General features: G+C 38.9%; 1 protein-coding gene across 7 annotated transcripts in view; it reads right to left on the bottom strand.

Annotated features, from left to right (window-relative positions):
* Positions 1–264: 264 nt before the first annotated feature.
* Positions 265–25,187, bottom strand: part of DOCK9 (dedicator of cytokinesis 9) — a 242,404-nt gene continuing 217,481 nt past the window's right edge. For all 7 annotated transcript variants that reach the window (XM_015587356.2, XM_015587359.2, XM_015587358.2 and 4 more), the window contains 8 exons: positions 18,274–18,396; positions 17,200–17,313; positions 15,465–15,611; positions 12,067–12,277; positions 6,879–7,069; positions 3,864–3,964; positions 3,591–3,729; positions 265–1,578 (listed from right to left, as the gene is read on the bottom strand). In XM_015587356.2, coding sequence (XP_015442842.1) covers positions 1,456–1,578; positions 3,591–3,729; positions 3,864–3,964; positions 6,879–7,069; positions 12,067–12,277; positions 15,465–15,611; positions 17,200–17,313; positions 18,274–18,396 — 1,149 coding nt within the window. In that variant the 3' untranslated portion in view covers positions 265–1,455. The remainder of the gene's footprint in view (positions 1,579–3,590; positions 3,730–3,863; positions 3,965–6,878; positions 7,070–12,066; positions 12,278–15,464; positions 15,612–17,199; positions 17,314–18,273; positions 18,397–25,187) is intronic.

Raw genomic sequence — 25,187 nt, 5'->3', positions numbered from 1 at the left:
CTAGAGCATCTGTTCCCAACACCCGCCTCTTGACATTTGTATCATGGAAACTTACACAAAGTCAGACAAACAAGGATCCCCATGTACCCAACCTTAGCTTCAACAATTACCAACATTTGTCAATCTTGTTTCATCTGTCTACTCTCTTTTACTTTCTCAAGTATTTCAAAGCAAATTTCATATACCGTGTTATTTCAGCACTGAGTATTTCAATATCCTGCCCCTCTTAGGATTGTCAAATAATAAACAGCCGATATCCACCACTGGAAAATCAACAATGTAATTTTTAATACAGATGTGGTACAGAATGTTTAATTACAGCAGGGCAGAGATTCTAGTTAAATAAAATTAAAAACCTTTATTTTCCCCAATATAAAATTACTAAATTAACGTTTCAAAAGAAAATATAACATGGTGAAAGCTTTAAATCACACCACTGTTCACCACAGGATTTAAGATTTACCAAGTACATACTCCACCATTTTGGCAAAAGGATGAACTTTTTAAAACAGTTTATAAATCCAACATAGCAAAGACTGTATACATCACCATATTGCACGTTTTATGTACAAGGATAAAACAGTAAAGTCAAGTGTCTTGCATATATGAAGAACAGCACAAATCTGTCACAATTAAACTTAATGCAGAAGCTGATGTGAGGAGTATTAAAAATGTAGAAATGTAATACATGTATGTACAGAATACCAAGACTATATTAACAAACTCTATGTACATAACAATATGTTGTCCGACTTTAAACTTTCTAGCATAGTTGTGTCTATTCATACAGGCCTTTGGTTCTAAACTGCTTGACTAGTTTTAAGCTCACATAGTTTCTTAAGCTTTCATGTTTTTCAGACACAAGTAAATGAGTATAAAAGCACTAAACTTCCTGGTTCACTGGTACAAAAATTACAATGGTCAGTTCCCTTAGGTCATCAAAAACTAGTCACAAAAATAGTTCTTGTATTCAACCTGAATGTGCCACAGGAAAAGAAAAATATTTTCAAGATTTTCCAGCTTAGCCTAGAGGCAAAATGTTACCCCGGCCTCAATTTCAGTGCTACTGTCCCTGCAATGTTCATTCGAGAGCAGTTTCCGCCCCAACCCCTCCCGCCTCCCCGCCCTCCCCCGGTCATTTATTTTACTACTACTCTGTAAGGAAGAATAAAATTTAACTTCAGTTTGAGAGTATCCATAACACACTTTTGTTAAGAAATAATGAAAACTCTGAATATTGCCAGCGAGATTTAAAAAAATATGTGCCATCTTACGACTCCTCTAGAAAACCTTCTGTGAAATAACACAGTTCTTCATTTCCTTTCTCTCCCATTCCCAACTTCTTCTTGTGCTTGGTCTTCCTGTGTCTTACACGAGCCCAGTGATTAGCTTTGGAAATCATCCTGAGTTGGTAAATGACAAAGCGAGTCCCCACACACGGTCCATGAGGCAAAATCACAGAACTGAGGATGAGCTGCTTACTCCGTGAACCACTGTGCCTGTCGGAGTCCCACTGATGGCATTGAAGATGTGAAGGGAATTCGGTAAAACACTTGTCTTCTCCTCCAGAGGGCAAATCTTGAGGCACAGAAACACAACATTACCCAACTGCGATGCCCTGAACAACACTTCTCAAAATAGTACATTTCACATAACACGCACGATTTATCATCCAGTGGTCACTGTTCCTGTGAATGATGGTGTGCTCAGATAGCGTGGCTTTGGAGCTTTGCAGAGGGACTGTGTCAGCTCACCTAGTAAATGACTTTTTCAGATCAGGATTATGAAAGGAAAGTCCAGAACATGCTTCCTTTACAAGCTAGTAAATGGAGAGCCTTCTAGACTCACCCAATTATACGGTGTCTGGAAGTCTATCTTACATGTACTTGATGCGGACACGACCCAGCCTTGTCCCTTGGAAACATCTTTTAAAATGAATCTGGAGCATCTGTGTTTCTCTACTGGCTCCTTTTCTCAGGGTCTTACAGATTTTCATTCTGGGACAGAGATAGTGGCTGCCCCTTTCACCCTGAACAAGTCTCTTTTCATTCAGCAATGCAGGGAAGAATTCTAAGGGCAAGAGATGACCTATTGCCAGGTAGAAATTGAGAAGATCATATATATTCAGAGGCTCACCTGGAAGAGCCAAAGGCAAGTTTACTCCAGGTCATGATCCTTTTTCCTTAAGGGTTCAAAGGAGTTTAATCTTCATAGTTGTTGAGATAATGCAAAGTTCGTGATGCAGTTTAGAGCACAGCACTGTGTCAAATGTCCATACAATCTGGGAGCTTATTTTAATATTTTCAGCCCATAATTTTTTCTTTCATCTTTTCTAATGCCAAATGCTGGCAGCCACTGATCAAGCTCTCCATTCTACAGGAATCTGGAGGCCCCATGGAAAAGACCTTGAGCATTCTCCAAAACCTTGGTCCCATGAGGTCCTCACGTTCTGCTTAATTAGTCATACATTCATGTCTTTAATCATTTCAGTTTTTTTCTATTTTTCTAAATGCCCAGAAGATGGGTGCCTTCTTTTGCACATGCATTGTCATTATGCCAATGTCTGCAGTTGTTCAAACTTAGGAATTACTTTATGTGAATCACTTTATCAAGTTTCAGAAAAATAAAATTAAAAAATGACATTACCATCCCATCTGAATGTGTTAGCATGAAGGAGAAAAAAAAGCAAGCAAGTTAAAATGTAGACATTTAAGTTAGTTTCCTGCAACAGCAATTTCCTAACTAAATCACCATATGATATGTTCACTGACACAAATGGTCCTGGCTTCCACTTTACAAGACTGAAAGGAAATAATACAGGGAAGGGACAAAAGTGGTTGCACATTATCGAGGTGCTAACACTAATTACGAAGACTGGCCTTGTGATTTGGAAGGAGTCAGCACGTTGATGGAGAACAGACCCCTCCGCAATTATGTGAATGCTACTCTGACATTTACTTGGTTCCCCGGGCAGCTGTCCCCTCTGATGACTACTGAGCCCGCATATGTGATCCTACTGAAAGGAATTCATGCAGGAAGGTGATAGTAACAATGTAATTAGGAAAGATGCCCATGATGACAAGAAATATAGAAGTAGCCATGAAGAATCCACTGGGGTACCCAGTCAAAAATTTAACAACTCTAATTTTGCAAATGGCAAAAGACATTTAATGCAACAGATAATTTCTTAAACCGGGCTGGTAAACCCTGTTCTTTCAAAGGATTGGGTGAATAACGAAAATTCTAGGAACAGAATAGGTATATCATTTTATATTTTTTGCTTAGTTTTTAGCTAGATTTGGCTGGGGAGGGACAAATCTTACGAATTGGGGCCACCTCTAAGAGTGTTGAAGAGGATGTGGGTACTGCTCCTCTCTGGTCGCATTAGATAATGACAGGTGGGCGATTTGTCAGCTGTTCCCCAAGTAACCTGTGCTTAGATAGCAGCAGCAGTGTAGCATGCTACATCATTCTTCAAATATCACAATTCTGAAAGGATGTCGGAAGGTGTAGGCCATCACAGGGTGTACTTAAGACCCCAACTAACACATGCTCCCTAAACATGAGAAGAACTCTAGTGTGGCACTTACCTGCTCATGCATGATTTCGGAAAGCTCTTTTGCCATTTCCCTGTAGTTGGCCTTCATTTCCTCCTGATACTCTAGCTGGTCCTCTTTAATCAGACGCTCATTTACTGCCAAGGCTTGACCGCAAGCTTCTACAAATTGCCTGAAATAATATGGGAGAGGAAAATAAAGGCATTTTGAGGATGAAAAATGGGTGTAGGTGGTGGTACCTCTTTCTAGAATGAGCACAGAAATTGTTAATAGTTAAAGAGAAAAAACATTCCCAGTGTACTTTACCTGAAAACTTCTTTAAGCAACTTCACTTTATTGTCAGGATATCTTTTTGTGTTTGTGTCATCCAAGAAAGCTCGGGCATATGCTAGTGGACCAGCATTGACCTAGATAAAGAAAAAAGATTTTAAATTTTGTTTGAAAGAAAATGACCACTTACCATTGAATCAGTTTCAGTTGGCATGTGCTAAAAATGATGTTTGAGTTAGTTATAACCCATGCCCTCAAAGAGGAAACCATGAACAAAACTTCCATTGCTAGATATTATTTGACTTTATCATCTTGGCCATCCTGAGGGCACTGGTGATGATGATTCATTTTATGTAGGAAGAACCGAAGCTTGGAAAACGTAAGGACCTATTCAAGGTCAAACATCCAACAAGCAAAACATTGAGACCAGAGCCCAAGTCTTTCAACTGATACTTGTGCTACACTACACTGAACAAAGAAGTCAATCTAGTGAGTTCAGTGAAAAACGGAAAAACCAACTGTTCAGCTCACTGAATTATGTAGACAGCCATCGGCAAATGGATTTGCTATCCCTGAATAAAGTAACAATCACAGTGTGCTGGAAAGTCAAAGATCAGGGGCATTTCACAACAGGAACCCTACCTCTCTCCATTAGCCAAGAAGAGTTCTCTGAAGTTGGATAAGCCAGGAAATGTGAGAATGTGGATAAAAAGGTCAGACTCACTAGATAGGAAGGAGAAAGTTACAGGCATCCAAGACAGCGTGGGAAAGGATTTTACCATGTGATTATTGCATAATATTTCCTAGAAGGTCTAGTGTGCTTGGAAGGTAACAGGTGGGCTCTCTGAGACAGGAACAACTAGCAAACCTTCTGTGATGACTGGATGTATCATTGGATATGTGTATAGAGAACTATGTTAATTACCTGAAGACGACCCAAATGACCGATTATACAAAATGATACATCTGCATCTGACATCTGCATCTGTGGATTCAACTAACCGAGGATCAAAAATATTTTTTTAAAAGTTACGTTGTTGCTGACATGTACTATGTAGTTAGGCCTATGATAGTTGTATCTATACTGAACATGTACGGACATTTTTCCGTCATTTTTCTCTAAAAATATAGTATAACAACTGTAGCATTTGCATTGTGTTCGGTATTATAAGTAATCTAGAGATGATTTAAAGTATACTGGAGGATGTGTGTAGGTTATATGCAAATACTACACCATTTTATGTATGGGACTTGAGCATCTCGAGATTTGGGTAAATTTACGGGTTCCTGGAACCAATTCCCCATAGATAGCAAGGGACGACTATGTTCAGCTTTAAGAAACTGCACAGGGGAAAGCTGCTGAACTTCATAGGTCTAAAAAAACAAGCACCTGGAGCGCAGCACCATGAAGTCACCCTGATGGCTTTGTCCTGTACAGCAACAACCTCAGTGAGGGTCTTGGTGAAAGAGTGACAGAAATACACAAATAAAATGATAAAATTAATTTCCTCTGGTTCTAACCTTGTGTTACCTTGGTGGGTACACACGTATAAACTGAATCTCATTTCATCATGCAATTCTTTGCTTTTTAAGATGACTGAGCATATATAAAACACTAAGGTCAGAGTCAAATGGCAGGACACATTCTGCCCTTTAGAAAGCTCAACCCATCCAGCTCCACCTTTCACTGGTGCCCACACCCTTCTTCCGCACTTTTGATAGAAGCTGGATGTTCCCTGGTCACATTACTGAGTGGTTTTGTTTTTATCTACAGAAAATTGTGGCCTCTGGCCCCAATATGTAATCACTCACGTTGCTGGAATGTTTATTATATTTATTGGATCACTTATTTTGGTATCTAAGTCTTTTGGGCCATAAGAGGTTGAAAACACCTTTAAATACTTTTGTGGTGAATATCATTTAGAAAAATGCTAGGCAGCAACTCAGCATGGATCTGATACAAAGTTGATAAAAGCTTATATTAGAAAACAAACTAAGAAAACCCCCAAATCTATGTATTACGATCTACATGTAACTTTAATAAACACACCCTTCTGGAAAGAGAAGAGATTTGGAGATACACACACACGAACACACATAAAACATGTGCTAGAATTATTTACATACACTTAAACATATCAATAAAGCAAAAGGCATACTGGTCCCTGGAAAGGTGACTTAACATTTACCAATTTCCTAAGAAACTATATGTTGGAAATCTTTTTCAAAATGTATTTTTGAAATAATATACAAACAGAAAAGTGCACATAATGTAAGCGTAGAGTTGGATAAATTTTCATAAAATGAACATGTTTGTATAATCAGTACCTAGATCAAGAATGATCTTTTCCATAAATGGTACACACCACTTGGATAGCTAAATTAAAAACAAATGTGTTCTGACCTCTACCTGCTACCGCACACAAAAATTAATTCTAGATGGACTGCAAGTCTCCACAGGAATGCTAAACAGAGGAGGAAAACTTAAGAGAACATCTTTGAAACATGTTTAAGAACAGATTTCTTAAAGAGGACAGAGAAACTGCTACCAGTGAAGGAAAAAATTATCTACTGGGCTATATTAAAATGAAGAATTTCTGTTAATCAAAAAGTATCATTAAGAGAATAAAACTTAAGGTGCTTTTTCAGATAGAATTTTCATAGAAACCAGAAAACAATAGTTTTATAAGAAAACCTAGAGCTACCCACACTTCTTTACATTTAGAAGAGTCTTAATGCTTCCAGTTAGGCATGCGGAATTCTCTAAATTACCAAAAACCAGGTTAGTATGGAGAGCAGTCTCCTGTCACTGGCAGACAGCTTTGTGAGAATGACTCTTGCAGGTGGTGGTGGGGTGGTACCCTAAGTCTACTGCTCCCTTTTGTATCAGGAGAAACTGCAGTAGACAATGAGGGGAGGTAACAGCAGGAACCCCAGGTAGAGCCAGGATCTGCACCGGACCTGGCTGGTATAAACAACCTGAAATTTTCCAAGACCTTAAAGGAGCCTTTTCTTCTGTTGCCCTGTGGTTTGCTTTGGTGCCCGGCTCACCTGGACGCTCACGCTGCCCTGGAGTTTCAGCTGCAGTTTGATCATGTCCACTTCGGCCGAGGAGCACAGCTGCCGGAGCTCAGCCACCTTCTTACTCATCTCGTCAATGGCCACTTCGATGGGGTTTAGGTCAGTGTGGTGCTGATACATGACTGGTATCCGCTTCTTCACGTAAGGGAAGCAGTGTATTGCTGCAGAAGAAGGGGTCCCAGATTTATTCCACAGCCTGCATGACCTTTACCATTATTGAGGTAGAAGTAATTATTATTCCCATTTTACAGATAAAGAACCAAAGCTTGCCAAAGTCATATGCCAGTATTTCATGGAATCAGAATATTGTCTTTCTTTATCACTGTGTATGTTTAATGACAGGTTGTATCATATAAAGTCAAGCGAGTTCGGTCCTTGTTAACATTATGTGAGAAGTGTGTCTTTGAAGACATCACTTTATCGTTCTCTCCTGAATTTTTTCATCCATGAATGACTTGCCTTTCTTGGAAGTTGCGAGATTTGAATGAGCTAGTAGGTGTAAGATGGTTTTGGAAATCTAAAAAAGACTAAACAGTTTTGATATATCACATACAGATTAAGTCCAGAAAATAGTTCATAAAAATATTCTTAAGAAAATTCATTTTTCTCCACAGAACAACTATGAATCACATGCCCAAGTCTTCACAAATCAGAGAAATTAATGAAAAATAAGAAGTGAGAATATATTTCCAAGCAACGTATTTTATGAACTAGAAATTCATAAACTGTTAAAGTTGCACTAATATTTTAAAACAAATAAATAAAAAAATAAATAAAAATATTTACTTTTTCTTATACTATATTTTTTAACCAACAAAATCAATACGTTTTCATTTATCATATTAAGACACCTGCATTTATCAACACCAAAGAGTTAAGTTTAAAAATGAACAGAGAAAACAGCTGATTCTAATTTGGGTCTGTTTCGAATTTCTACCTTGTTGCTTTATATGGTATATAAATAACTATAATATTATCATTTAACATATATTTACTAACAGAACTGTACATATATACTTAAAAGCTTATTTTATTTTTTAACATGCAGGTGTTGAGTTTAGATTCATTATTATTAGGTAAGAGGCTGGGAGGAGGGTGTTATTCAGAAAGGACTTGGAACAATATGAGAAAACAGGTTAGCTCCACATAGAACACAGAGTTGCAACGGGCCACCGGAAGTCTGCGCAAGCTGGAGATGTTACACTCGATGCAATTTCATTTGTCACACACTCACAGGTCTGTTCTAGTGTCTAAATGTTTTTATCGATCTAAAGTCAAGGATCCGTGCCTTCTATTTTTTTTGTGTTCCTTGAGGACACTAAGATTTTTTTTTTTTTTAGGCAAGGCAACCCTTGGTTGACCTCACAGATGACAAGGACCTTGTTAACATACAATCCCTTACTTTTATTTATTTTTTACACCGACAGCACCTGGTCTTCCTAGGTGGTCTTGCATGCAAGTACTAACCAGGCCTGACCCTGCTTAGCTTCTGAGATTAGACAGGATTGGGCTTGTTCAGAGTGGCATGGCCGTAGACTGAGGACATAGAGTTTATAAGTGGGAGCACTGAGATTGATAAATCCTCTTTGAACCAAGGGCTCCTCTGATAGTGTGACAAAAACTGGGTACTGTTGCTTACCAGCCCCCTTTGGCTTCCTTTCCCGGACTCATCTCTCCTCCTTGCTCAGCTCCAGCCACACTGACCTGCTGGTTGTCCCCTGAATGTGCAGGGCATAGAGACCCCTGCTGTGGGCCTTTTCGCAGACAGCTACATGTTTGCATGGCTTACCTCCTCACTTCCTTCAAGTCTGGACTCAAGTGTCACCTCCTCAGTGAGGCCTTCCCCAGTCACCCTATTTAAATTGCAACCCTCTCCTTCAACCCCACATTTCCAATCGCCTTCCGCTTTTGTTCAGAGCACATTACTTTCCAACACAGGTACCCATTATGTTCACTGTTTATCATTTGTCTCTTTTTGCTAGAATCTAGCAAAGGACAAGCAAGAGATCATTTTTTTGTTAGTAAGCCAAGTTGAAATACTGCTGGTGCTCAATAAATTTTGCTGAATTAATAAATGTATTATTGCCCAAATGATTAAATGAAAGAGAAAAGTGGCCTGGAAGGTGGAAAATTAGGTGACAGACTGAGTGAGTATCACCTCATTAGCAAACTGCCCATACTAGCGATTTGCAGGTCTTCAGGAAGAAGGGTGAGGAAGAGATAGCTGAGAAGTGACAATATGGTCTGATTTGACTGAATAGAAGGTGAAGGGCGGGAGAATATGACCAACCTGAGTGGGAGTCTGGGCATAACTTGGAAGGCTCTGGCATTGTGATTGGGAAGAAACTCCACTGCAGGAGCTCCATGAAAGAAGGGCTAGGGGATCAGGTTGGGAGATGGGCTCAGAAATCTATGCTGAAGGGGCTTGGAGGGTGATCTTAAATGATCACGAATTGAAGTTGTCTGAACTATCCAGGAGAGTGAGCCCTTGCTGGACTCTGAGAGCAGGAAGAGGGGGCTCCCCCACAACTTGGAAGGCCAAAGGTCAGATCTGAAACAATACAATAGCGAAACTAATGTATTAATAACATGAAGGAAAACTCAAGTTCAAAGTCTTCAGGATATCCTGGCCTGTGTATCTTTAACTAAAGGTTGATAGATTTTCCATGTTTTTAGTAGCATTTCTATAACGTCTTCTCTAAATCTTTACACTGCTCAGTAACTGTCCTTTAGGTATATTTTTTAGAATCGATTTTTGGGGTGACATTGGTCAATAAAATTAAATAAGTTTCAAATGTATAATTCAACAATACTTCATATGTATATTACACTGTGTGTTTACCACCCAAAGTTGAATTTCCTTCCACCACCAAATATTTGACTTCCTTTACTCCTATCTATCCCCACCTTCCCTCCCTTTAGATATTTTAAGATCTTTCAGGGCGAGAGTTACACCCTGATTTTTGTGTTTTGTCGTGCCCCAACGTCTTTTTGGTCACCAGTCTCACAGGCAAGGAGCTCACTGGTAGATAAGATCTAGCAAAGTGAAGTACATGTTTTCCCTTCCTGGGTATGATTTGTAAAATTCTTTAATATGAGTTGGATAGTACAACTATCATTTTACAGGTGAGGAAACTAAGGCACAGAGAGGTTAAGTGACCTGCTCAAGGTCACACAGTGAAGCTATGATACATGTCTGCAGGACCCAGGCCCAGGCTTTGCACTGCCCATACTTTCTCAGTCTCCCAGCTGTGTGTGCAAGGTGGTTATTTCCTGCCCCAACGACATATGTGTCTACCTGGCCTCTCTCTGTAGTGGAGTTACTCTTGGTCCCCTCTGTTCTGACAGGTACAGAGTTTTGCTCAAGTCTTTTATCTAATCTAAAATAATTCTGTGACAATATGTAAATTGTAACCCTGAAGGAAATCTGCCCAGAGAAAACACCCTATGGTAATAACTGTTATGAGTCACTACACTACCTGAGCAGACAGAACAATCATAATAAAAAATTCTGGCCCTGATTCATCAGGGAATGAAGATTTTTTAAAGCAGTTCTCAAACCTGAGTGGCATCGGAATCGCTCAGGGCCTGTTAAGTACGAGTAGCTAGGTCCCATCCCCAGAGTGTCTGATTGATAGGTCTGGGTGAAGCCTGAGAATTTTCATTTCTAACAGGCTTCCAGGTGATGCTGATGCTGCACATCCAGGAACAACCGTTGATAAGCACTGATTTAAAGTCATCACAGCTATAGCGATAAACATTGTAAGCTGATTATTCTCATAAAATGACTCCCTTTAGAAATGTAGTTATCTTAATAAGAAGAATGTGCTTCTGTGTCCATTAGAAAAGCAATTCATTGACATATGAGGAAGAGACAATATTGTGCTTTACATGTTATTTTATTATTCTAAGAGCAGGAATAGGGACTCTTTCTTTAAGAATGTAGGTTTTTTGTTTTTGTTTTTTGTTTTTTTAATTTTAACTTTTATCCTAGGTCCCTTATAGGGAGGAAGGGTGAAAAATTCTGCAATATGCTGCTCTGAGCTATTTTATAATGAGCCATATTCTTACTTTGTTAACAGCTTTACTAAGATATCAATCATATCACACATAATTCCTATTTAAAGTGTACAATTCAATGGTGAGAGTGGAGCCTCAACTGAAAAGCAGCACCTTAACTTTTATTATTATGATGTGTCATATGATCGTACCCATGGAACACTTGACAGCGCTGACTTCTAGACAAGTAGTGAGTGGACGATTTCCTGGTTCGACGGAATTATGGCCACTCTTCGAAAAACGTTGCTAATTAGTACACATAGACACACCTGGCCTTCTGAACAGGTCTCCCTACCGACTTTTTTTAAAGTCAAGAAAGTGTTGTAAGTTACCCCAGTCATGTTGCTGACCCTAACCTAAGAGCAGATAAGACAAGCCCCCCTTCCCCACCCCACCACGATAAAACTCATTCCCAGGATGACTCTACACTTGTCAGGAACTGGGAAATGATGCACACACATTTCTGAGAATGGGTTATTGATGGCTAAACAGAAACAGAGGATAAATTAAAACTCTGTAACAACCGAATAGGTAGCCTCTGAATGCAGTGAGCCTGCTGGTACTGGAGGTATTCAAGCTGAGGTTGGCCAACCACTCTCAGAGACCAGGTGAGTAGGATCCAGCCTTATGTCCCATTTGTTCAGTCAGATTAAAATCTCTGAGCAGGTTCATGCTAGGACCTGTGAGACAGAGATCATAAAGGGCTTCTTTCTGTGAGACAGATGTAGGACTGTGTGCAGGGGTTCCTGACCTGTGGGCCACAGGCCTAAGAGGGGTCCATGTGGGTTTCAGGAGTTGGTAAATCACCTGAAATTGTGTGTGAAAGCATTCTGAGGAGATAAGGGCCAACCGTTTTCATCAGATTCTAAGGGTAAGTGATCTGACATTGGATGTGAACTTCTGGTCTGGGAGAAGAAAATGCAGACAGATAAACAGAAAAATGTCATGAGTATTCAAAAGCAGACATAGATAAATGTTAAACTGAAATGAACATGTGAGAAAAGTTAACCAAGCTCAAAGAGCCCTTCCGGAGAGCTCTGTCTTGGTTTGCAGGCTGACGTCTGGATGTGGTTCCTCAGCAAAGCCAGGGGAGCAGTACCTGTCAGGACGGTGCGCCGTTTGCACTGCTCCTCCACCCCGCCCTGCCTCTTCCCAGCCTGAGTGAAGGGCATCTCAAACATGAAGCGGCGGATGTTGTGAGATCTTTCAAACTCCGTTTTCCTCTCTTGCAATTCTTTTTCATCAAAGAATGGGATCACGTGAGTCACTTGGATATAGGCATACTTGGAATCCAGATCCTTAGGGTTGACCTTTAAATGAATAAATGAAATGTGGGATTGGTGCTATCTGAAGGACTCCTTTAAAGCATACCTAAGCTGTGTTTTTCCACTTTTTATTAATAAAAGTTTTGGAACAATTCAGAAAAGTTGGGGAAAAAATAGTACAACAAACATACACATATCCACTACTTGGAACAATTGCTAATACTTTGCTATATTTGTTTCAAATATGCATACACATACGTCTACGCATACAGACTTTTTTTTTTTTACCTGAATCATTTCAGAGTAAGGGGTACACGTCATGAAACTTCAGCCAACATCTTTTAAACATGAGGACATTCTCCTCTATAACCACAACACATTATCATACCTAACAAAACTAACTCCCGAATACCACCCAATACCCAGTCTGTATTAAAATTTCTCAAATGTCCCCAGAATGTTATCTATAGCTATTTCTGTTTGAACCAGAATCTAATCAATGAACACATTTTACATTCAGTAGTTATGTCTCTTTAGTCTTGGTTAATCTAGAAGAATCCCCACTATTTCTTTTATGATGTTGACATGTTTATTTTAGTAATAATGTTTAAAACCTAGGTCTGAAAATTATAATTAATCTGTACACAGACTAGATGGAAACAAATGTAAATTAATTTAATACAGGTACAGACCAATCTACGACTAGTCTAACCATAAGTTTAGTTCCTGATTAATTCAGCACACAAATGCTTTTAAGACCACATTGCTGGAATTAGTGGTGCTCTAACTTCTGGGACACACTAGAAGATTAAACACAGGCATTTTCCAAAAAAAGAATCAAAAGCTAATTATTCAGGAGACAAATCGTTTTGTACATATTAATTGTATTTAAGCTTCTAGAACAGTAAAAGGGGACTTGTAAGAAACGACTGTTTAGAAAAACTGGAGACTTTACTGGAATCCGGGCAGGCCACAATGGCTTTACTGGTCTCAAATTATCATGCACCACTGTTCTCAGAGATGTTTGCGAAGAAAAATAAAGATGTGAAAGTGCCTTAACCTTTGGAAGTTAAGAAAATACATAGTCATGAGTTATTATTTCTATTTTAGAAAAAGCCATTTGGCCAATCACTATAATTGTATTCGAACCTATTAAACTTAACTCTCTTTAGCAGAAACAGTTTAAAAGCAGTGGAAACAAACATTCTTGCCTATTTTAAGTGGTATTTTCCTAGTCTCCATTTTCAAAGTTGTATGTATGTATATATCAGTAGAAGGAACAGAGAACTGTGTTTAGAAGAAGGTCTAGGCAGCTTTTCAGCTGCTGCATCAAGGACCACATGTGAAGAGGGGAAGAATGACGCGTGAGAACCTTGAAAAAAAGGTTATAATGTTAAAGCCACAACTTGACCTGGACAAAAGGTTTTGGTTTCCAAGAAAAAGGCAAATTGGACCTGAGTAAGTTGGTCTAGGAAGAAGTAGGCCTTAACAAGGTGGCGTTGAGGTTTCTGGTTAAAAACAAACCAATAGCAATGCTGTTAAAATGACAGTACAGAATTAACCTGCAAGGACCACGAAAAGAGGACAGAAGACAGCAGTGGATGAGAGAGTTTAACGAATTTCCGGAAGGCAGGTGAACAGAGGTGTGCTATCTAATTTGGCAGAGCGGAGAAAGTTCTAATCCACGTTCCCACGAAGAGGGGCAACGAGTGAGTTGGAGGACATCGAAGAAGCCTGCTGCTATAGACTGAATGTTTACGTTCTCCCAAATTTATATGTTGGAATCTTAACTTCCAATGTGATGCTATTGGAAGGCGGGAGGTGATTAGATCATGAGGGTATAACCCTCATGATGGGATTGATGCCCTTATAAAAGGGACCCCACAAAGCTCCTTCACCCCTCTCTACCATGTGAGGACACAGTGAAAAGATCGCCACCTATGAACCAGGAAGAAAGACCTCACCAGACACCGAATCTGCTGCCACCCTGAGCCTGGACTTCCCAGCCTGTAGAACTACGAGAAATAAATTTCTGTTGTTTATAAGCCACCAAGTCTATGGGCTTTGTATAGCAGCCTGAACAGACTGATATCCGTCGAGTCCGGCACTAGAATTAAGGTGACTAGGAGAGGTGTGGGGGCAGACACCAGAAAATGTGGCCCCAAATCTATCTGGAGTGGCAGAACCCTAGGTTCCCATCCCTAGCCCCCATCCCACAAGAGAGAAGAGAATGCTCCTTGGCGAAACTGGTCTGGAATAAGTCTAAGTGGGATCCTCAGTCTCAGCAGAAAACAAGGATGAGGTACAGAGCAGAACACAGGGAGAGTAGGTGAAAGGCTACAGGCTGAACCTGGCACCTTCGGCTGTTGCTTGTTTTGTGTATCCAGAATCCAGAATCACCCCTTTCCTTGTTCCCTCCCTACCATGTGGGCAGGAGACTGGGAGATTCTTCTTTGGAGAAAACAAACAGTCTCAGGGAAGGAGATTTCAGACACTGAGTACTCACCCCAAAGCCGGGCTCAGGATGGAAAATGAACTAAGGAGCCTCCTAAAGGTGGACTCAGAAAAAGGCAGAGCTTATCGTTGCTGGAAACTGAGCAGGAGGAGAATTTTTAATGCAAAGAACAAGAGTTTCAGGAAGCAAAGGGATACTCGACTTTTTAGGGATGGTGGGACACATAAATATACAGGAAAAAAAAGTAGGTTCCAAAAGGGTCGTCATGAGAGCAGTGCCGTAGAGGACAGTCTCTCTACCTAGAAGGTAGATCTCATTCCTATGCTGGCTAGTTAGTTCATTCCTCGATCTGTCTGTCTGCCAGTCCATCTGTCCAGACATCCAACATTCAGTCAGAGTGTCAGGTAATATGTCAGGCACCACGCTAAGAGCAAGGAAACAGTGCAGTGAGAAACAGAACCGTGGGCCCTCCTCTTACAGTTTCTAAATATCTAGATGAAAAATGGCATATCCTTTCAGGTATTAATTATTTTGTAAAAGTATCTTTTTAAAATGATGAAATAAAGATTTGCTTAATGAGGAGCACCTGGAAAGAACAGAATGGTATTAAGAAGAAAAAAATATACTTGCCACTCGAGACCAACCATTCTTAATTTTTTCCTGGGTCTTTTTTTTCTATACACATTTTTTCTATACATATTTTTTTCTATAAACATTAATTGTATGTAATCAAAACAATATTATATTGCTATGAAGTGTTTCCAAGCATGGTCATACCTTGCCAGAATCCTGTATCATCTTGACATTTTCAGAACCGAATTTATCTGAGTAAAGTTTAAGGAGTCGCTGAGAAATTTCTGACAGAGGCGTGAGTTTGGGTTCTTTGTAAATATACTCTTTTCCATCTTCGTCTTCAAAGAATCCCTGTGACACAGAGCACAATTAGACCTGTCCCCAAATACAAGGCCAAGGCTATCACCCAGGAAGTGTTCTTTTGTTATAGGGTTGAGAAAAAAAAAAAGAGGAATGATTCTAAAATAAAATCCTAATTAAATAGGCCTTCCCAATAGGAAGGAAAATGATAATAATGTGAAATCTGGGTGCAAAGATAAAGGAAAAACACAAAATTGCAAACTCATTCAAGAATGCTGTCATTATGTATTGAATGAAATGAAAGACTGCAGATTCAAGAATGTGTTCTCTCAGTGAAGTCTGATGATGAGATTCAAGCCTGTTTCACATTCCCAAGAAAAGAACTCGCTAAGAAATGATTTAGCAGCCTGCTGTAGGCAGGCCTCAGAAATACACACATATCCCTTCTCCTGACAGCTCCCACTTACAGAGGATTGTGGCATAAATGGAAGCATTTGGGTCTGGAGTAGGTTCAGCAAAAGCTATGTAAAGTTTGTATAAATTCTATTTTGCTTTGCTTTTGAGAAAAATATTAAAGGGCTGTAACATAATATCAGAAAGTATTTTCATTATCACCAGTCATATCTGCTGTCATATCACTAATATCTTCATCATCGTCATCTGTTTTAGCACCAGTCATGTCTGAATACAACAAGGCTAAGAACTGACTGGGAAGTGAAAAAGGTTGAAAAATTTAAAGTCTACATTGAGGTTAATATTTGAAATAAATTTTAAAAAATGTTTCTCATCTAAAATAAAAGAGTGAAAATGGTGCCCAAAACACAGTATACATATAAAAAAAAAAATGCAGACTAACATGAAACAAAAAACACCCACATCAAACTAGGAGTTTAGATGCAGTAATTTCACTACATTATTTGCTTTTTAAGCATTTATTGTAATTACCTCCACATCTGTTTCACTGTCTGTAAACTGGTATTGCTATAAAGTTACAAAAGACAATAACAGGATAAATTGAAGGTTATATTATGCTCATAGAAAACCATACACCCTAAATAAATGGATTATAATTTATACTATTTAATCATGTTAGAGACTGGGAGGTTAAATGTTCAGTTAATTTTTAACTAACCCTTTCATATGGGGTTTCTGAAATATTACAATGGTAAATATACTTGTGCAGATATTATATTACAAAAGAGATGCACAGGGACAAAAGAAACTAGAAAGTCTTAATTTTGGTTTAACACATGCAGTATAAATGTATGAGAAAACAGATGACTTATTTCTGTAAATGGAATATAATGTTAATTTTTTTTGGAGTTTGTCATGACTGGACATATATGCATACAGACTTGCAAAGGAAATTTGCAAACCACACTGAAGTACCAAAGATGCCGCTAAAAAAGTCTTATGAAGGGAGAACTTACCGCTGCCTTAAGAAAGTAATAAAGAAAAGACAGGAAGAAAGAAAAAAAAGCAAAATGTTTACTACTGAGGAAGATAAGAATCACACTAAATATAATAAATTCATCAAATTAACATTTATAGAAAGCAGAAAATTTACAAAATACTATTTTATAGTTTTTTTTTAAAAAAGAGGACCTAGGACAACTAACAGAACAGAGAGGAGGCTCACCTGTCCGAAGAAGGCCACTCGGAAGTAGGTCCCCAGGAGCCTGCGGCCCGAGTGCATGACCTCAGTCACTTTGCTGTAGGCCCGGTGTAATGTGTCATACAGATGGGCTAGCCTCTGGAAAGCAGGAAAAAAAAAATGTCTTCCTTCTTGCAACTAGTAGAATCAGTTTTAAGATAACAAATGAGATCATGTGGGTGAAAAATCCTTGGAATTCAGTTAAAAAGAAAATTAAGAATGTATTTTGATTGTACAATTGGTATTGATCATTTCTGAATTGCAATGTTTCCTACCTGAAGGGCCATCTTTCCACAATTGTGCAGTAAGCAATTTGTTTTCCAGCCTAACATGAAATGTTGGGGATGATAAAGTCTTTTAATGGCATTTTTAGTCCTTGCTTTTCCTACGTAATTGGATATGTTAAGATAAACTGGATGATTTCCCCAGCCTAAGAAGGATGGAAGGGTGGAGCATGAACGAGTTCTGAGAAAAAAAGCAACTGCTGATTATAACTCTGTACCTGGCAACCTTTCTTTCTTTTAAAATTTTTTTCCTCCTCTTTAGTTTCCCCCCACCCCATTTCCACCCTTGACCTATGGATGTTGCCGTTTCCCTTTAAGAACTGGATCTCTGAAGGCGGGGCGTCTCCTCTCACACGCTCGCAGAGGGCGAGCGGGCACCCGGGGCCTGGAGCCCCCAGGGCCTGGCACACTGGGGTATGGTCCATGGCTCCACTCTGGGCGTGAATCCAGATCCTTCTGTGTGTAAAGCAGACGTGCTAACCACTACACTAGGGAGCCACCCCTGGCAACCTTTCAAAAGTGGAGTGCCAGAACTACCAATCATTGTTTGAGATTGAGGGCCTGCGTAGAGGTGGGGCCTAAGTGAGTGACATCTGATGGCTGAGGGTGGTGACTTCCAGGGTGATGACAAGGAGGTAACCACACGGAGGGTCAGAGATCACTTGCTTATCTCTGACCATGGTCTGCTTGCTCTCTTCACATGTGAAAAGGTCTAAAGATATATGTGCCATTCCACTGTCCTCTCAAATCAAATGGGAAAAAACCAACCAGATACCTCAAAATCCCTCCGCTTCTCGTAAATGGGGATAATGAGTTTATAGATGTCGGCGATCAACTCATAGCGTTCAGCCTTCCAGAGTCCATCTGCACACTGCTCTAGGAGCTCCATGAGCACGTCCTGATCGAAGGAGAAGGCCACCGGCCAGAAAAGAGTGTTACAGGGAACATAATATTGTATTCTTTGCAGAATGCATAACTAGTGAAGACGGCTAGAAGCAACATTTCAAAATATGGAATATTTAAAACACTGACCTCTACCCTTGTAACAACTTATCGCTATGTTCTTTTTCAATGAGTCATTTTTCAATTATGTTTACAAGCAGAAGAGTCACATTGTACGGCTATGTAATAGTTAATTGCAAGAAAAGAACTGACATTGATAGCTTCACAAAGGCTCTTAACTTTTGCTCTTAATTCTCTTTTTATAAATTGAAAAAATTTTTTTCTTTTCTGAGGAACAATGACCATACTGAGACATGGAGCATTACTAAGCATGACTTCAAGCCAAATTAAACATCTCAGAACAATTTAGTGATGGCATGTGGTAGACACTATACCTGCATTACCAACATCCTTTCCTTCTTCTGTTGGAAATTTCTATTTATTGAAGTTTGGATAGTCGTCCTGCCTCCATTAAAGTCTTTAAACTTTGGAAGAAGTTAACACTGTCCATGACTCAAGGGTTGGGGCATGTGGCTCAGGTTTAAACTAATTAGCATAAATGTATTTCCTGGCCAGTCCTTGTTTCCTCATGGATGGACATGTGACCTAAACAGGTCAATCAGGGTGAATTTTAGAACCCCAGCTTGGGATGCTGGGATAAAAGTATATTCACCAGACCGGACATAAGAAAGGCAGCATGTAGCTTAACTGGGGCTGGTATCTATCTCATGACCAGGCAGAGGCCTGTCTGCCTTAATAACAAAGTGGAGGGCTCCTCCTCCATCCCAAAGCAACTGTATCATTGATAACTTTTGAAAAAAGGTTCGGATTGATTGCTGTCAATCTCTCTGTGGAATTTCCTAATGGGAACCAATTTATTCAACTTTTATTATTTAAGTCCATTTGAGGGAGTTTCATTAATGGTATTGCGTAAATTTTCATGTGCTTATTTGTCATCTGTGTAGCTTTGGTGAAGTGTCTATTCAAATCTTTTGCTCACTTCTCTACAACTCTACTGAGTTGTTGATTTTCTTATTGTTGGGTTTTAAGAGTTCTTTATATTTTTTACATAAAAGTTCTTAACCAGACATGTGATTTGTAATTTTCTCCTAATCTGTAGCTTGTCCCTGGATTTTCTTAACAGTGTCTCTTGAAAAGCAGAAGTTTTAAATTTTGATGAAGTTCAATTTATCAAGTTGTTATTTTCTTGGTTGTGCTTTAAATATTATATCTAAGAAATATTTATTTAATCGAAGTTCATAAAAATTTTCTCCCATGTTTTATAATTTTACATTTAAATCTATGATCCATTTGGTTATTTCTGAATATAGTGTAAAGTATGGGTCAACTTATATTTTTTCATAGGTATGTCCAATTTTTCTAACACCATTTGATGAAAGGCTATCCTTTTTCCATTGAACTGCCTTTAAACCCTGTCAAAAATTAACTGACCATATGTGTGGGGGTCTATTTATGGCTTTTCTATTTTATTCCACAAATACATGTTTCTATCCTTGTGCCAATACCACACTGTCTTATTTATTACTGGAGCTCTATAGAAGGATTTCTCTGGAGTAACACTAATGATATTTTGGGCCAGATAACTCTTTGCTCTGGGGAGCTGTCCTGTGTATTACAGAATGCTAAGCAGCATCCTTGGCCTCTACCTACTAGATACCAGTAGCAGGGATGTCTTTCCCTCTCTCCCCAAATCATGACAATAATAAATCTGGACATTGCCAGCTGTACCCTGGGGATGAGAGTGAGGGGGGAGGGGAGTGGCAAAATCGTCTACAGTTGAGAACCATCTTGAAATCAGGTAACATGACTCTTCTGACTTTTTCAAAATTGTTTTGGCTAATCTAGTTCTTTTGCCTTTCCATCTAAATTTTAGTCAGTGTATCAATTTCTACCAAAACTCAGGATGGGAATTTAATCAGGACTGCTTTGAATCTATAAATCAATTTAGGGAGAAGTGACATCTTAACAATATTAAGTCTTCATTCCATTTATTTAGGTCTTCCTTGATTTCTTTCATCAGTGTTTTATAGTTTTTATCATATAGATCTATACAGATTTATACCTGTTTTATTTATTTAATGCTATTGTAAATAATACTGTTTTTAAATTTTGATAATTTATGTTTTCAAGGGAATAAAAATTTGAATAAGAGTGAAAGTCATCCAATGTATTTGTAAAAACTATATAATCACTAACAATACAGTGAAATAATGGTATAATAATCCCTAAAAAGAAGGTTAAATGATTTTTGTATATTAATCTTATATCCTGTGATCTTGCTGAACTCAATAGCTTTAATAACTTCTTCTGTAAATTCGTTGGGATTTCCTGCCACAAAAGAAAACTGCATCTTATGCGAACAGAGAGTTTTCTTTTTCCTGCCTTACTACATTGGCTCTAACCTACACTACAATGTTGCACACAGTGACAAAAGCCGATATTCTTGTCTTGTTCCCAATTTTAGGGGGACAGCATTCAGTCTTTCAAGATTAAGTATAATGTTAGCTGTAAATTTTTTTGTAGATAACCTTTTCAGGTTGAGGAAGTTCCTTTCTACTCTTTTTTTAAAAAATCACGAATGGATGTTAAGTTTTTCAAATGATTTTTTCTGCATCTATTGAGATGGTCATATGATTTTTCTTATTTATTCTGTTAACATTTTAAATTATATCGATTGGTTTTTCAATGCTGAACCAATGGTGCATTACCAGGGTAAACCCCACTTGGTCAAGATGCAGTTCTCTTTTTTATATACTGTTATTTTCATTTTGTTAATATATTTTTAAGGCTTTTTATAGTTACCTTTTAACTTGTTTGTATCCTCTGTAATACTGTAAGTAAAGGGTAGGGCCTGTCACAAGGGTAGACACCTTGAATTAAGAGCAGCAGGGATTAGTTTATTTAACAGTAGTTAGTGTGTCTCTGGGTAGTACTGGGAAGGCTGACAATCAAGTGGATAAAGCACTTCCTGCTCTCATAGTGCTGAGTCTACTGTGGAGACAGGTCCATTAAGAGATTATAAAAGATGGTGTGAAGTGTGCTGATAAAGAAATGTGCAGGGAATCAGGGATGCAGAGAGGAGCAATTGGTCACAAAGAACTCAGACAACTTGTAATTCATAGTGTAAGGGGCAATGTTTTAGGTATTAATCCTGAGAAGAAAGCAACAAATCAGTATAGCTTGCCAGGGCAGGGACCACATTTTGCTCACCTTTGTGTCTCTAGCACCTAGCACAGTGGCAAGGAAGCTCAGCAAATATTTTGCAAAATGCAGTAGGGGGATATATCCTGATCTGAACCAAGGGTAGAGCATTAGAGATGTTCCATGGGCCAAGTTCACTACTCCCTATTGTTATTGTTTGAGAGAATCATAATAGTAAGGACACATTATGTAACTTTCATGGTTTTAAGAGCATTCTTGGTCAAGGCAAAGTGGATGGTTAGACAACTTTACCAGTTACAATCACCAAGCTTGGATGAGACACACATAGGGGAATCATCCAATGTGTTCTGTTAATATCTCTTCTGCTTGGGATGTTCTATGGATGTAAACATTTTATGTTTGTTACTGGCAGTTGTTTTTGAATAGCAACAAATTACCTAATACAAGCCAGAAACTTGCCCTGTTAACTTCATATAATATTTTCTATATTCAATGGCGATTGTTGCTACTATGTGAAACAACAGTTGAGTGCGCTAGATACCACTGATTTTCATTTTCATTATTTGTGTTACTTATAGTGTATAAAGTGACCATGAACATTGAACTAGTGAATACTGAACCACAGTGCCTTCGGAAATATAGGGTTAGGTTCCTGAGAGCCTCTGGTCACAAAATTTTCGACAATCAATCAGTACAAAACCGTGTTTTATCTGTGTTTCTCCTTAAAGACACCTGATTTAGTATACACTGTTGCTTAACATTGAACTCATAGCCCAAAGCACTACAACTCATGCCTGAAAGCTTATCTAAACTAACAAGCATTTTCTCTGTAAAACACATCACTGCCTTCCTGTGCTCAGAAAAACTAGACAGTACTGTGGCACTACACTTTTTAAATGGCAAAATCACCAACGAAAGGCACAAAGATGTGAAACATGGCAACAAACAGAAAAGGACAGCCGTTTTCAGCATGAGAGCTGAAACAAGGAGGCAGAGTACCTCCCTGTTCCATCTCAACTAGGAATGGGTAAGCTCAAATTTTTTGTCACTCTGTGCATGTCCCCAAATGATCACAAAAGCACCTCGATGAATACTGATTTGAGGGGTTACAAAGAAATGTCAGCAAGTGGGCAAATAATGAGGATGGATTGCATTTTCCATTTTTCCCTCCAGAGCCCCCTCTCGGTCCCGTCAGGCCTGTCCTCTTTTGCTCTGTGCTCTGGGGCCTGATGCCCCAGGACTGCTGGCCTGCATGCTGGGCTCCCTGTTCTCTGGGTCCTGGCTGGGTCAGCTAATGGAAGGCCCAGTGGGACACTGGGGATCAGGTAGAGAGTAAGGGTGGGGTGGCTACTCACCGGCTCGCTCCCTACCAGGGTGCTGGGATTGAGCCCTCCCCTAAATAAAATCCACAGGTTCTCTCTGGCAGCCCCTCCGTGTAGCTTTTCTCTCTCCCCTGCTTAGTCCACAGGTTGAGGGGTGGTAACCCAGCTGCTGCTAACCTCAAGGATACTGCAATATTCCTTGCTGGTTTTTCTAAACCCTGTCCAAACTTTACAAAAATAGTCCCTTTATTAGACTTCTTCAATTTCCCCCATGTGCCACTTATTTTCTTCCAAGACCCTGACTGTCTAGGATAATGAGGGAAAGATCTCAAACCTATAATGGCTGTGTAGAACTTCGACACCATATGGGACTCAGAATTCTTCAGTCTGCATAGAATCCAACTCGTGAAATAAAATTACAAGCAAAAACGGGATGTTTTTCTTTATCTAATCAAAGTAGCTGGGAGGGAGTCTGTTCTTGAGGTCAGAGTCAGGAAAGATGAACTGTGACCAATAAAAACTCATCTGAGACCTACTGAGAGGAGAACTGTATATTTTTAGATAGCTCCTCTAAAATCATGTTAGGAGAGCATTAAAGGCATTTACATATATCTAATAATACAGATTAAAAGGATAATGATTTTTATTAAGCTATGTGTTATACACCTATTGCCTTTCTGACAGAGATTTTCAACTTTCTCTTTTTCTTAAAACATCCTGATGGCTGAGCAAAAATGCAAGTGACAATATGTTTCCCTGGCTTTTAGAAACACATGTGATTCTTTCCATTCCCAGCTAGTTTCAATCCTGATGTGCAGGGCTTGCTCAGGACTTTATAACCCCAGTGTGTCTCATCCTAATCAGTATAGATCATTGTGTACTGTGGACTTTGTTAAAGATTGACCACTTTATGCTTTAAGGACAGGGTGGAAAATCCATATTCTGAAAATCACTGATAAAGTTATCCCTATCACATGGGTACCAGTCACAAACTTCCACAATCGAGTCTACACTTGATTTCATAGGTTAATTCCCTGGGCTGTAGTGATTATTCCAGTCTGTGACTTAATCAGATGAGCAAACTTGAGCTTCAGTTTATCATCCCTGCAGGACCAGTTCCTGAGAACTGTTTATTTTCAAATCTGTAATTATTCCTGACATTATTGTTTTCCTTCATGAAATCAAACAGAACGATACACCACGGATGTCTGACCTGGCATGAGGGATAAGGGTGGCTTTGGCACAGAGACAACCCATTTGAGCCTCTTCCCCGGGAAAAACCCAGTTAAAACTCGCCCTGAACTGAGAACGTTCAAAGCCAAGAACACATGGCCCCGTTACCTCAATGACAGATGTCACACTCTAGAGTAAAAAATGAAAAAAGTACCATCTGTCCAGGCATTTCAAGGTGGAGAGACAGCTGAACTGTTAATGCCATGTAATAACCAACTTGCTTTTTTATTTTTCAGGATACTTCAAAAACTTTATCTACTGTGGTTAAAATTATTTTAACATTTAAATACGAAATACATTCAATATATGTTATCTTCCTTTCTTATGTTCAGTTTTTAATTTAGTGGTCATTTGAGACTAGACAAGTTATGATAGTGGTTCTTAAACTTTTAGGGCTTAAGACCCTTTTATATATCAAAAAATTATTGAGAATTCCTTAAAAATTACTAAGAACTTTTATGTATGTGGGTGTTATCACTCAATATTTATGTTAGAAATGAAAGCAGAAAAGAAAGTAAAATCATTTATTCATTAATTTAAATAATAATAAACCCATTGCACGTTAAGAAAAATAACATTTTTAATAAAAATAACATTTCCCAAAAACACATTTAGGGAGAAGAGTGGCATTGTTTTATGGTTTTGCAACTCTCTTTAATACCTGACTTCATAGGAGAAACCTGGATTTTCATCTTTGCTTCTCCATTCAATTCATCCTGTGTGTTGTTTGGATAATGTATACAAAGAAAATCCAGCCTCACACCCTCTTTAAGTTGGCAAAAGATCTCAGAGACTTCCTGAAAGGGCCTTGGGGACCCCAGGGGTCCCAGGACCACACTTTGAGAACTGCTGACTCATGAGCTAGTTTATGTCACAGAGGATGTTTGTTCATAGGCCCTACCTACTGGCAAGAACATGATGAAAAGCCATAATATTAACTGTAGGGCTCCATGTCATAAAAACAAGGATAATAGAAGCAGAAGATATTTATTCCTTTCTCTGTTCTTTC

Source organism: Pteropus alecto, unplaced genomic scaffold (genome assembly GCF_000325575.1).
Source record: "Pteropus alecto unplaced genomic scaffold, ASM32557v1 scaffold13, whole genome shotgun sequence".
Classification (NCBI taxonomy): domain Eukaryota; kingdom Metazoa; phylum Chordata; class Mammalia; order Chiroptera; family Pteropodidae; genus Pteropus; species Pteropus alecto.
This window is presented reverse-complemented; position numbering and strand designations above follow the sequence as displayed.